This window comes from Tachyglossus aculeatus, unplaced genomic scaffold (assembly GCF_015852505.1).
Source record: "Tachyglossus aculeatus isolate mTacAcu1 unplaced genomic scaffold, mTacAcu1.pri SUPER_34, whole genome shotgun sequence".
NCBI lineage: Eukaryota > Metazoa > Chordata > Mammalia > Monotremata > Tachyglossidae > Tachyglossus > Tachyglossus aculeatus.
Genome location: NW_024044839.1, coordinates 83,078 through 96,067, shown reverse-complemented (window position 1 = coordinate 96,067; position 12,990 = coordinate 83,078). Strand labels below are relative to the sequence as shown.

Genomic DNA, 12,990 nt, shown 5'->3' with positions numbered 1-12,990 from the left:
ATGGTGGCTTCCTCTTGCTTCTTGCTAGGTGGTAAGTGCCCAGAGGGCAGGGATCAGGTCTACTAACTACTGTACTCTCCCAAACACTTAGTACAGTGCTCTATGGAGTAAGCACTCAATAAATATTATTGATTGATTGCTACTATACCAGCCTGCCCAACTGCACTCTATTCTGCCTTGTGGCGGCTCTCTGCCTAGAGGACGTAATCAGAGGCCTCTCTTCCAATACTCCTTGCTCCTCTGCAAGCCCAGGGGTGTAATAATCTGTAGCTCTGGCTGGGTTGCTCAGCTCCTTGGGAACTCAGGTCCCTCCACTACAGGACCAGCAAGACAAAGAGGCTGAGGGAAGCCATCCAAACTTTTCCTCCTGCTGCTCACCAGGGAGCTGAGGAAGAGGCTGGGTCTAGGTGGCATCTTAAGGGGCCCTAATATTCAGAGGAAGCCAAGGCAAGAAGCTAGTGTCAGAGGGCAGCAGGGCCAACAGCCAAGACAATTACTGGTCTCTCAGTGCCATCACTGTTCACTACTGACTGCAGCAACAGTTCTGTCACTGGAAAGCAGTGTGACCTAGGGGAAAGAGCACAGACCTGGGAGCCAAAGGACCTGGGTTCTAATCCCAGCTCCACCACTTGCCTGCTGTGTGATCTTTGGCAAGTCACTTAACTTCTCAGTGCCTAGTTTCCTCAACCATCAAATAGTGATTTAATATCTGTTCTCCCTTGTACTTAGACTATGAGCCCTGGGTGGGACCAGGACTGTGTTCTATCCGATTAACTTGTATCTACCACAGTGCTTAGAACAGTCCATGACACAAAGTAAATGCTTATCAAATGCTATTATTATCATCATCATCATCATTATTATAATATCATCTTGGACACAGAACTTGACTGCCAACATTTTTTATTGTATTCTCCCAAGCGCTTAGAACAGTGTTCTGCATATAGTAAGTGCTCAGTAAATATCATCGATGATGGTGATTCCTTGGCTATGTTGACAGCTGCAAGGCAGAAAACTCAAGTGGGAGAGCCCAGGACAAAGGAGGACTTCCCTTCTTGATTTGTGTCATGGCCCCACTCCTTCCTTCTTCCTGACTGTTTGGTCCTCTTCCGCTGGGGCCGGCCCAAGCCCTTTGCTGGTCAAACCTGGTACCTCATGGGCTCCATGGTGACCACTCAGGGCCCACACTTCCTCTTCAGAGGCCATGGACTCAGAGAATCACCCTTGCTCATCTCCAGCAGGACATCCTGGCCTGAATTTCCAGCTGCCTGAGTCCCCAAGGCTCTTTCTGTTTCCCCACCACGGGAGGAGGAGGAGGAGAAGGAGGACAAGGACAAGGATGAGGAGGACGAGGAGGAGGATAAGGATTGAAGAGGATGAGGAGGAGGAGGAGGAAGTTGAGGAGGACAAGGAGGAGGATGAGAAGGAGGAAGAGGAGGAGGAGATAGCTCAAAGAACCTTAAACACACTTCAAGGCCCTTGGGAACTTCTGATTTGGAAGCTTGGCTTTGAATCAATTCAGCCTTGCTGATTCAAGCCAGAGCCAGGCTGGACAGAAGCCCCACTGCCCTGCAGGAACCTGCAGCGCCGTTGGAGGGCTGGAGAGGCTGCCCGGTTTGTAAACAAAGACTGGGCCTGGAGTCCTTGTGTTTAGCTACCGTTTGACACTGTTATCTTGGATTGTTGATTTTGTAATTTGCTGTTATTTTATTTTCCTTGGTCATTGTTCTTTCTGCCAGTTCAGAGCCACCTAGACTCTGTGTGCCCTCTTTCTAATCTGATTACCTTGTCTAAACCCAATGCGGAGCACAATGCTTGACACTTGGTAAGAGCTAGTACTACTACTTTCATTTTTGAAAAAGGATTATAGCACTTTCATATTTACAGGGAAAAGCGAGAAGGGGAAAACCCACGGCACCTGGCTACCTCACCTCACTAACCGCCCAACTCCCCAAGGCTGGGCTGGGCCCCATGTCAGTGAACACATCACACTTCCTTCTACATCCGCCACCCTCTGCGCTCCCCGCCGCCCCCCGCCCCCCCTTCCCCCCCCCGCCACCAACACACAGGAACTAGCCCTGCTCAGCACAGTCTATGCCCTCAGAAGTGAAGAAGTCAGCTTTCTCAGGCACCTGGGCCCAGGCGGAGGTGACAGAGGATCTGAGCCAAGGGTTCTGGTACCCAGGCCAGGATCCAGCTCTGGCACAAGGGTGGAACACTCTATGGTTCTAGCACGGTTTTCTTGGTTACCCCTGTACAGAAATGGCTCTGGCAAGCTCTGGAATTGGTAAAGCCTGAGGAGAGGAACACTAGAAGATTTCCACAAGCCCACCTTCCTCAATAGTTCCTTTGGTGGTTGGAGGAATCGACAGAGGATCAGAAACCAGGAAAAGGATCCAATGGCTCACTCGCTTGCTCGGCTTGGAAGATTGGAATAAAGGAAAGCCTGCCCTAGGACCTAGCAATCTTATAAGGGAAGAGGGCACTGCATAGGGGACAGAGGTTGAGCTGCCTAGAATTGAGACACTGATTGGTTAAGTGACCTTGGGTAAACCTTAGTACAGTGCTCTGCACACAGTAAGTGCTCAGTAAATACGATTGATTGATTGATTGATTGATTGACCAAGTCTGCCTACATGCACTGGCAGTGACAGGGCGATGCAGCTGGTGGTTAAGGCTGGGGCACCTGGGCTTAGATGCTAGTCAGTTGCTTTTGGGCTGCAGCAGCTCAACCTGACACAGAAGAAGGGACTCAAGAAAGGACAGTCACCTTTCTTGGTGGGTCAGTCACTTGCCTTCTTGGAGCAGGGGCAGGGGCTGTAGAGGATGATTGCGAGGTTTCTGTGAAAGTCCGAGGGAATGGCATTCAGAACTGGAGGACTGCTGTCTGTTCTGACACTGAGTTAACAATGTGCAAAAATTATACACTAATTAAGGAGTAAATTAGCATGCTAGAGCCCTTTTGCAGTTTCCACTCAAGTCAATTAACTTGAATTGGCACTGTTCTCGGCTTAACTAATGATGGTCTATCCTGAGCAGAAGGCACTATGGACACCCAAGGTGAGGCTGTTCCTTAGGCTTTTTCTCAAAGGCTCTGCAGAAATGGTACATACTCACTCGTCCCACAAAAAGTGTTTTTATCTCACTCTCGGGAGGAGAGACGTTGGTTACAGCAAAGCCACCATGGCCATCAGCTGGACAGACCCCGTGAAGGAGATGCCACTGAGATAACAAGAATAACAACCAAGTGGACTTTCAAAGTGTTAACATACAAGTCCATTAAGAATACAATGCTGGTTTAATAGCCTGCCCCCCCAACAAAAAAAAAAAACCTCACTTAATGAAAAGCACAACTCATCTCAAGGAAAAAAATATCGATCCCAGCTGGGAGCAAAAAGGAGGGGATTCCTTCCAGGGAACATCTGAATTTCAAACCACCGCCTTTCCAATATTTACTCTGGACACACACAGTCTCAAATTCTTTTCTGACGATCACATTTTTCTCTGGGAGGAGGTCAGAGAGGAGCCTGAGCCAGGCTGAAAGGGAACTAGGCTGAGCCTGGGTCGGGGCTTCTCCGTTCTGAGTTCTGCCTCAGGCCAATGGCCCAGCAGTTTGGAAAGAATGAGAGAAGAGTGGTGGTCCTCTGCCTTCTGTTCAACCAGCAGACGTCTTTCGCCATGAAGCAAATGGGGACTGGGGACTGCAGAGGCTGGTCCCCAGTGAGCACAAGTCTCGTTTCCAAAGCCAGAGCCACAGCCAGAGCCACAGCCAGAGCCAGGTTGTGTCCTGAGAACAGTGACTGTCAGCTGCACTCTGGGGATCCCGGGGCCCAGGTCCCAGGCCTGCTTTTATCCTATCCCAGCTCTTCCACTTATCAGCTGTGTGGTTTTGGGCAAGTCACTTCACTTCTCTGTGCCTCCGTTCCCTCATCTGTAAAATGGGGATGAAGACTGTGAGCCCCGCGTGGGACAAACTGATTACCTTTTATCTACCCTAGTGTTTAGAACAGTGCTTGGCACAAAGTAAGCGCTTAACAAATACCATCATTAGTATTATATTAGCTCGTGTCTCCCCCAGTGCTTAGTGCCGTGCCTGGCACATAGTAAGCGCTTTAGAAATACTGTTTCTTAAAAAACAAACTGCAGGAGAGCCGGGATTAGAACCCGGGTCCTCTTGTCTCCCAGACTGCAAGACCGTTGTTGGGTAGGGACCATCTCTATATGTTGCCAACTTGTACTTTCCAAGCGCTTAGTACAGTGCTCTGCACACAGTAAGTGCTCAATAAATACAATTGAATAAATGAATGAATGAATGAATGAATGAATGAATGAATGAATGAATGCTCTGGTCAGCCAGACCGGGGGCCAGCAGGGGCTAGAGCTGGGGAGGGCAAGGCTGAACGGACCCATGAGGCCAGGGCTCCTGGGTGGGGACTCTTGGGAGCAGGGCTGGGCCACCATCTGTTGCTTCTCTGGGCCCCTCCCTCTGCTCGCATCAGTGAGGTGCTGAGGGTCGGGCTCGCTCCCAAGGCCCAGTGACTGAACCAAAACCCAACTGGCAATCCAGCCCAGCCTCTGGCAACCTGGTGCACCGTCTGGCTGAGGTTCTCCTGTGCAGGCCTACAGATGGGCGGACGGCCCTCCTCCTTCCCTTCCTCCCCCCCTCCCCCCCCGTGCTGATGTGGACCCCAGCGGAGGAGCTCGCTCCAGCTGCTCCAGAGAGCAGAGATAAATGTCAGCTCGCAACTGTTTACACACTCAAACCGTACTTACTAGTTTCACACCAGGGCCTGAGAAATGCCATTTCCCACCCGCCCCTCCTTAACCCTTTCCCAGCTGCTGCCCTTTCCTCCCAGTTTGGAAGAGATTGAGATACAGGAGACCCCACCAGCTGTGTCCCCTGGGCTTTCTAGCGAGGGTTCCATCTTTCCTCGTTTGAGGGGCAGGAATTGGGCCGAATGAAGCACTAAGGCCAATCAGTGACCCTCAGCCCTTAAATGAGGACTGTGAGACATGAGGGTGCACCATTCATGAAGAAAAGACTCCCCGTTTCCCTCCAGATCTCCCAGGTGGTCTTCCAGCTCTCACCCAGCTGCTGAGTGACAAGTATGAAGGTCCACCACTTACTCTGGACTCCCCCATCCGGACAGGCATCCATGGGCCACAGCCACCTCCAGGGCCCAGCAGACCTCTTGGGGGCTAGCCCCACTTCCCCAGCCATGATATTTTCCCTGGAAGGATTGGGAGTCCTAAGGCTGCTCAGAGCTGTTCAGGGAGGTGGGGAGCCTACATGGCAGGCTGCCTCGAGGCTGAGCCCCAGCATGCATCATTTCTCTTTTCTAAGTGTCTGTCTTCCCCAGTCGAGAGCTCCCAGTCTGAATCTGCTTATTCTGTATTCGCCCCAGGGCTTAGCACAAACAATAATAACAGTAATAATAATAATAATAATAATAATGGCATTGTTAAGCACTTACTACGTGTCAAGCACTGTTCCAAGTGCTAGGGTAGATACAGCTAATCAGATTGGATGCATTCCCTCTCCAACATGGGGCTCACAGTCACATAAAGCAAGGAAGTCATGAATCCCATCATGGTAGGCATGGGTGGGGAAGGGGGCACTAGCCACAGGGCCTGGGCAGCAAGGAGGCATCTTGGTCTCACAGGTGTGTCCTTGGAGCAACTTTCCAATTCTAGCCATGTGATACAGGGCCTCCCTTAGCAGAGTATAACATCTCTGCCACGACGATCTCGGGCTGGTGTCCCTTCCGCAGTATGTACTGTCCAGTGCAAATGCCACCACAGCTCCAGGGGTCAAAGAGGATATTGATTGAAAATGATGTCAATAATTTAAGAAACATACCATATGCACCACAGTTGGTTGGAAAAATAAAAAGGAAAAACACCCAATATGGGTTGTTTAAAACTGTTCCTGCCTTTTCCCCAGAAAACACCCCCATGGGCACGGGTGCCTAAATGCACATGCACACATGTCGAAGCATGTGAACATGTTGATGCATATGGGCAGAGAGAATGTTTAGTTGTTCTTCTGAGAGCTGGCAAGGACGTAACATTATACATCATCTTGGTTTTCGTGCTGGTTTGAATTATTTCCGGAAGAAATTCTAAATCTCAATGAAAATAACACTCAATGCTCATTCAAGTGTCCAAACCCGCAACCAAGGGAATGCAACCTCAAAACCGGGCTTCAAGAGAAGCCTCTCTGAAGAAACCCCAGCCCTCTGGCCAACCAAAGCCCACACCGAGTTTACCCTCGCCGGAGAGTTTTGAGGACTCCTCTGAAAGGGAGGATATGGCCAGGCACCTACCAGTTTTCAATTTATTTGAATGTCTACCTCCCCCTCAAGACCGTGAGCTTCTTGTAGGCAGGGATTGTGTCTATCACCTCTACCGTATTGTTCATTCATTCATTCATTCAATCGTATTTATTGAGCGCTTACTGTGTGCAGAGCACTGTATTAAGCACTTGGGAAGTACAAGTTGGCAACATATAGAGACGGTCCCTACCCAACAAGGGGCTCACAGTCTAGAAGGGGGAGACAGACAATGAAGCAAAACATGTGGACAGGTGTCAAGTCATCACAATAAATAGAAATAAAGCTACATGCACATCAATAACAAAATAAATAGAATAGTGAATCTGTACAAGTAAAATAAATAGAGTAATAAATCTGTACAAACATATATATAAGTGCTGTGGGGAGAGGAAAGAGGTAGGGCAGGGGGGATGGGGAGGAGGAGAGGAAAAAGGGGGCTCAGTCTGGGAAGGCCTCCTGGAGGAGGTGTGCTCTCAGTAGGGCTCTGAAGGGAGGAAGAGAGCTAGCTTGGCGGGTGGGCAGAGGGAGGGCATTCCAGGCCCGGGGGAGGATTTGGGCCGGTGGTCAACGGCGGGACAGGCGAGAGCGAGGTACAGTGAGGAGGTTAGCGGCAGAGGAGCGGAGGGTGTGGGTGGGCTGTATAAGGAGAGAAGGGAGGTGAGGTAGGAGGGGGCGAGATGATGGAGAGCCTTGAAGCTGAGAGTTAGGAGTTTTTGCTTGATGCGTAGGTTGACTGGCAGCCATTGGAGATTTTTGAGGAATTGTTCTTTCCCAAGTGCCTAGCACAGGGCTCAGCATCCAGGGCTCAATAAATTACACTGATTGACTGATTTAATTGTTTGAAGATCTCAGTTTTCTCCCACAAGTTTGAATTTGTCTTTCTTGACCATCATCTATGTTTTTAAAGAGGGAGAGGTGACTGGCACAGGTAAGGCTTTGGTTGTAGATCCTCTGAAAGACATCATTTTTATGTTTACTTTTCAGACTGCCAGTGCCAAATTGACATGATAAGGCTAAAGCCATGGAGAACCCCTCCACCCCCATGTTTGAAATATGGGAAGCTGTAATGCTCCACCCCCAAATGCCTATTTTCTCCTGGGCCTGTGAGGTTTCTGTAAAAACTCTATCTTCCCTTTGTGGAGCACAGCTAAACATTGGGGTGCTTTGTTTTTTCAGGAACACACAAGAATCGTCAGAGCTGAAGTTGTTCCCACTGTTACAATAACTGATGTTTTAGTCTTGAGAAGTAATCTCAGTGGGTGAGTTTGGGGTCTATTGAAGGATGCCCACAGACCCTGAGATTGTGTCTACACTAAGGGGGAAGTGAAGACAAGCAAAGATTGAAAATGATGGTCAATGCCAATAGCCAGTCTGACCATCTCTGGTCCCAAATCATCTTTTGGCGATTTATTTGTCCAGATTATCCAAATAAAGGCTCAATTTCTCCACTTAACTTGATCTGTGTAAGCCCTGATTTAGGCAGTGTGCAACCACACAAAATGCTGAGTGGGTTTACGGGGAGCATTTGGGAAACCCACAAAGAGATGCCACGATGATCAACAACCCCACGACTGTAAACTAACGTGGGTGGAGAGGAGAGAGGATGAGGAGTAGGGGGAAAGCGGATGGAAGAGGAGGAAGCAGCGTGGCACAGTGGAAAGAGCATGGGCTTTGGAGTCAGAGGTCATGGATTCAAATCCCGGCTCTGCCACTTGTCAGCTGTGTGGCTTTGGGCAAGTCACTTCACTTATCTGGGCCTCAGTTACCTCAACTGTAAAATGGGGATGAAGACTGTGAGCCCCCCGTGGGACAACCTGATCACCTTGTCACCTCCCCAGCGCTTAGAACAGTGCTTTGCACATAGTAAGCGCTTAATAAATGCCATTATTATTATTGTTACTATTAAGTGGAGAAAGATGAGGAGAAGCAAATCCATGGCTAATTCTCATCCTTGTTGATGCCAACTGCTGCCTGTGCACTGTCGAGAGGGCTTACAAAGGATCTCTGCTGAGAAGGGATGAGTGCGGGAGACGAGGCAGGGGCTCCCCCTCTTTCAGGGTGAGGTGGAGGGGTCCCCTTCGGGAAGGCAGCTGCATTCACACAGCATCCTCTGACCCGAATCCCCCCAGAGCCCTCCCTCCAGATGCCGCAGACAGCACACAGCAGCACCTACAGAAATAGTCACGACTTCTATTCAGGTACCAAAGCCCAGTATGCCACAACTAATCAGAACCAGCCTCCAAAACGGGTATTCGGGAAGACTGCAGTCCTCTGTAGTGTGCCCGGGAGAAGGCAGAAAGCGAAGAGGTGATTGCTCAGGCGATGTTCAAGTCTTCTAGACTGTGAATTCGTTGTTGGGTAGGGCCCGTCTCTGTTGCCAATTTGTATTTGTACTTCCCAAGCGCTTAGTTCAGTGCTCTGCACACAGTAAGCGCTCAGTAAATACGATCGAATGAATGAATGAATGAATGAAAGGAAAGGAATCAGAAAAAGCCTATAATGTGAATTTCCACAAAAGAGATTCATTTCGGGGGTCATTCTGTCGCTAACATTCCCTAAAGGACAGCCTTTCTGAGTTTGTCCCATTGTCACCCCTGCATTACATACGGTGTGGCAGAACAGTGGATCAAAGAAGAGTCCATCCGTCGGGCCTCTCTGGCCACAGGGCGCGGTGGGGGAGGGGAGGGACGACGACGACGTCGCTGCGACCTTTGGTGTTGGTCAGAGGCATTCTGAGCCAATGTGGGATTTGGGGAATTTTTCTTACCCTGTCAGGAACCGGGTAAGAAACTCGGAGTTATTTTGACTGAATTTATAGAGTGCAGTTAAGAAGCGAAGAAATGATATGGAGAGTTCAAACCCAAAAGACGCCCCACTCCACCCCCGTCCGTGAAGAAAAAGCTTGGATTCTGTTGACCCGACGATATCAAATTCTCCACTACCCCTCTCCACCTGCGTAGACCTCAGTTCTCCGAATCGCGGTGCGCGGGCTCCGCCGATTCAGCCGCCCGTCCACCCCGCGCCTTTCCAAACCGCCCGCCGATCCCACCAGGCCACACGAGACGCGTCTTAGAAAGAGACCCAAGCCGGGTCTACACCTGCCTGGCAAAATTCGCTCCGCTGTGAGCCCACTGTTGGGTAGGGACTGTCTCTATATGTTGCCAGCTTGTACTTCCCAAGCGCTTAGTACAGTGCTCTGCATACAGTAAGCGCTCAATAAATACGATTGATGATGATGATGATGATGGTGAAACGCGCAACCCCTCTAGTCCCGTGAGGAAAGTCGCTCTGCGGCCCGACCCGACCGGGGAGAGGGGGCTCCGCGGAGCGACCCTGCGCGGCCCGCGCCGGACCTGTCCTCGGCGCACGGGGCAGCCGCGGAGGCCAGAGGAAAAAGGCCGCGGCCACGCTGACGGCGCCACCGCCCTGCGACCCGAGTGGACGCGGGAGGTCATCACTTGCGCGGGGCCCGGGCCCCGTGTACCCTGGCCAGAGAAGCGGGCTTGGAAGCCTGTCTCCGGGTCACTGGGCCCTAAGGAGAAGCACTGTGGCCTAGTGGCAAGAACACGGGCTTGGGAGGCAGAGGACGTGGGTTCTACTCCCGACTCCGCCGCGTGTCTCCTGTGCGACTTTGGGCAAGTCACTTCACCTCTCTGTGCCTCGGTTCCCTCACCGGTAAAATGGGGCTAAAGACTGTGAACTCCGCACGGGACCACATGATTACCTTGTATCTACTCCAGCTCTTAGAACAGTGCTTGACGCCTAGTAAGCGCCTAACAAATACCATAATTATTATTATTAAAGTGTCTCGGTGCCCGAACGCGCCGGGCCGGGAGAGCTGCGTGGACCCGCTCGCTCCCAGGCTTGACAGGGGCTTCCAGCGCCGGGCCCCCGTCCGACCGGGATCCCACCCGACCGGGGCTCGGGGCTGCGGCGGCGGCCGTGGCGGCGGCGGCGCGGCTCCAGGCCGCGGGATGGGGCCTGTCCCGCGTGCAGCCCCTAAGCCTGTTCCCGCGCGGAGCTCCCCGCCCGGGGGTTCCCCGCCCGGAGGTTCCCCGCCCGGAGCTGACCGCGAGCGTCTCCCAGGCCGAGGCTCCCCTCGCGCGTCTCCCCAGCCGAGGCTCCCCTCGCGCGTTTCCCCGGCCGAGGCTCCCCTCGCGCGTCTCCCCGGCCGAGGCTCCTCTCGCGCGTCTCCCCAGCCGAGGCTCCCCTCGCGCGTTTCCCCGGCCGAGGCTCCCCTCGCGCGTCTCCCCGCCCGGAGCCCCCCAGGCCGAGGCTCCCCTCGCGCGTCTCCCCGCCCAGAGCCCCACCGGCCGAGGCTCCCCTCGCGCGTCTCCCCACCTGGGGCCCCCCCACCCCCGGCCGAGGCTCCCCTGCGCGTCTCCCCGCCCGGAGCCCCACAGGCGAGGCTCCGCTCGCGCGTCTCCCCGCCCGGAGCCCCCCCACCCCCGGCCGAGGCTCCCCTGCGCGTCTCCCCGCCCGGAGCCCCACAGGCGAGGCTCCGCTCGCGCGTCTCCCCGCCCGGAGCCCCCCCCACCCCCGGCCGAGGCTCCCCTGCGCGTCTCCGCGCCCGGAGCCCCACAGGCGAGGCTCCCCTCGCGCGTCTTTCCGCCCGGAGCCTCCCCACCTCCAGCCGAGGCTCCCCTGGCGCGTCTCCCCGCCCGGAGCCCCCGCGGCCGAGGCTCCCCTCGCGCGTCTCCCCGCCCGGAGTCCCCCCCCGCCCGGCCGAGGCTCCCTGGCGCGTCTCCCCGGCCGGAGCCCCCCCACCCCCGGGCCGAGGCTCCCCTGGCGCGTCCCCCCGCTTGCCGCTCACCCTCACTCACCCACGCACTCGTTGGCCTCGCGGGCCGTGGCGCGCTGCCAGGGTCGGTCGTAGTGGAACGGCTTGCAGCGGTCGCACTCGGGCCCGGCCGTGTGGTGCTTGCAGTCGCACACCAGCCCTCCGGCTCCTCCGCCGCCTCCTCCGCCGCCCCCGCCGCCTCCTCCGCCGCCGGGGCCGTCGGCGCCGTGGGGCCCGTTCCCGGGGCCGTGGGCGGCGTCGCGCACGCAGCGCGCCGCGTGGCCGTTGCACTTGCAGCGCCCGCCCACCTGCAGGTCGGACACGGCGTAGAAGTAGGAGTCGCGGGCCAGCTCGGCGTCCTCCTCGCCCTCGTCGCCGAACGTGTGCAGCCGGCTGAAGGCCACGCGGATGTCGGTGGCCGTGACCCAGTCCTGCAGGACGGGCGAGTTGTCGAAGTCGTGCGCGGACGGGCGGCCGTCCAGCGTGCTGAAGGCGATGAGGCCGCCCGACAGCGGGCGCAGGTCGCTGTGCGAGTCGGTGCACACCGCCTCCTGCTCGTTCTGCTTGGTGATGGGCGCGCGCGGCGGCCGGTTGTACATCTTGCGGCACTGCGTGGAGTAGAACTGGAAGGGCACCCACGAGCGCCCGTGGTCCATGGACTTGTAGATGGCCATGGACTCGGGCCGCGGCGAGCAGAACTGCAGGCTCACGTAGGTCACCTCGAACTTCTTGCCCAGCGACAGCGTGAGCGTGACGTTGTGCGGGAACGGCGGCGACGTCTCGGACTGCCAGCACGTCAGGTTGTGCGGGTTGTTCAGGTCGGTGAGGAAGGCTGCCGGGTGCGCGCGCCGCGGGTCCGACGCGTTGCACAGCTGGCACGAGCGCAGCCGCTCCTCGCCCCGCTCGGCCACCACGCAGTAGCGCGCGGGGGGCCGCCCGCACGTGCTGGACACGCGCACGGCGCGCCCGAAGGCCGAGTTCACGAAGTCCGGGATGCAGCGGCGCGGGTGGCCGTGCTCGTCCGAGCAGGGGTCGGGCTGCGCCGCGGCCGCCGCCGCCGCCGCCGCCGCCGCGAAGCCCCCGGGCCCGCCGGGCCCCCCGCGCGCCGCCCGCACCAGCCACGCCGCGGCCACCACGGCCGCCAGCGCCGCCCAGGCGCCGCGCCTCCTCATGCTCCCTCCGCTCCGCTCCGCCCGGGGCTCGGCCCGGGGCTCGGCCGCCGCCCCCGCGTCCGCCTCGGCCTTCCTGCGGGGGACGGAGGGGGAAAGACGGAGACACAGACGCAGACAGACAAGAGACAGGCAGGGCCGGCGTCAGCGCGGAGGGCCCGGGAGGCCCGGGCCCCCCGCGCCCGGCGCCCCTGCCCCGACTGGGCGCGCCTCCCCCGGGGCCAGCCCTCTCCCGACCCCCGCGCGCTCCTTCCCCTCCTCGCCCGCATCTCCTCCACCTCTGCCCCCCAGCCGTCCCGCGCCTTTCCCGAACACCCCCGCCCGCTCCCGCCCCGCTCCAAAGCGCCACCCTGAGCGTCGTTTCTCCCTCTGTCCCGGACCTGACCAGCCTCCCAACGTCCGTCCCCCCCCCCCCCACTCCCACCGACCGATTCGGTCCCCCCCACCCCGCCCCGCGCGCACTAACTCGCCCTTCCAGGACCCGCCCCTCCCGCCCCGCACCGTCTGTCTGTGCCCCGCTCTCTAACGCACCTCCGCCGACATCCCCCACTGCCCCTGCCCGAGACGCCGGCCTTGCTATCACTGCCCCCCCTCCCCGCCCCAACGCTCCCTCCAGATCAGCCCTCCGCCTCTAGCCTCCGATCTAACGCGCTCCCGCCGGCATCCCCGAGACAGACCCTGCCATTCCTTGCCCCGCTCCTCCGTG

At 56.4% G+C, this 12,990-nt stretch overlaps 1 protein-coding gene across 1 annotated transcript in view; it reads right to left on the bottom strand.

The window, feature by feature from the left end:
- NTN1 (netrin 1) overlaps positions 1-12,287 on the bottom strand; it is a 79,223-nt gene extending 66,936 nt beyond the window's left edge. Inside the window, exon 1 of the mRNA XM_038742112.1 lies at positions 11,159-12,287. Coding sequence (XP_038598040.1) covers positions 11,159-12,287 — 1,129 coding nt within the window. The remainder of the gene's footprint in view (positions 1-11,158) is intronic.
- Positions 12,288-12,990: the final 703 nt, after the last annotated feature.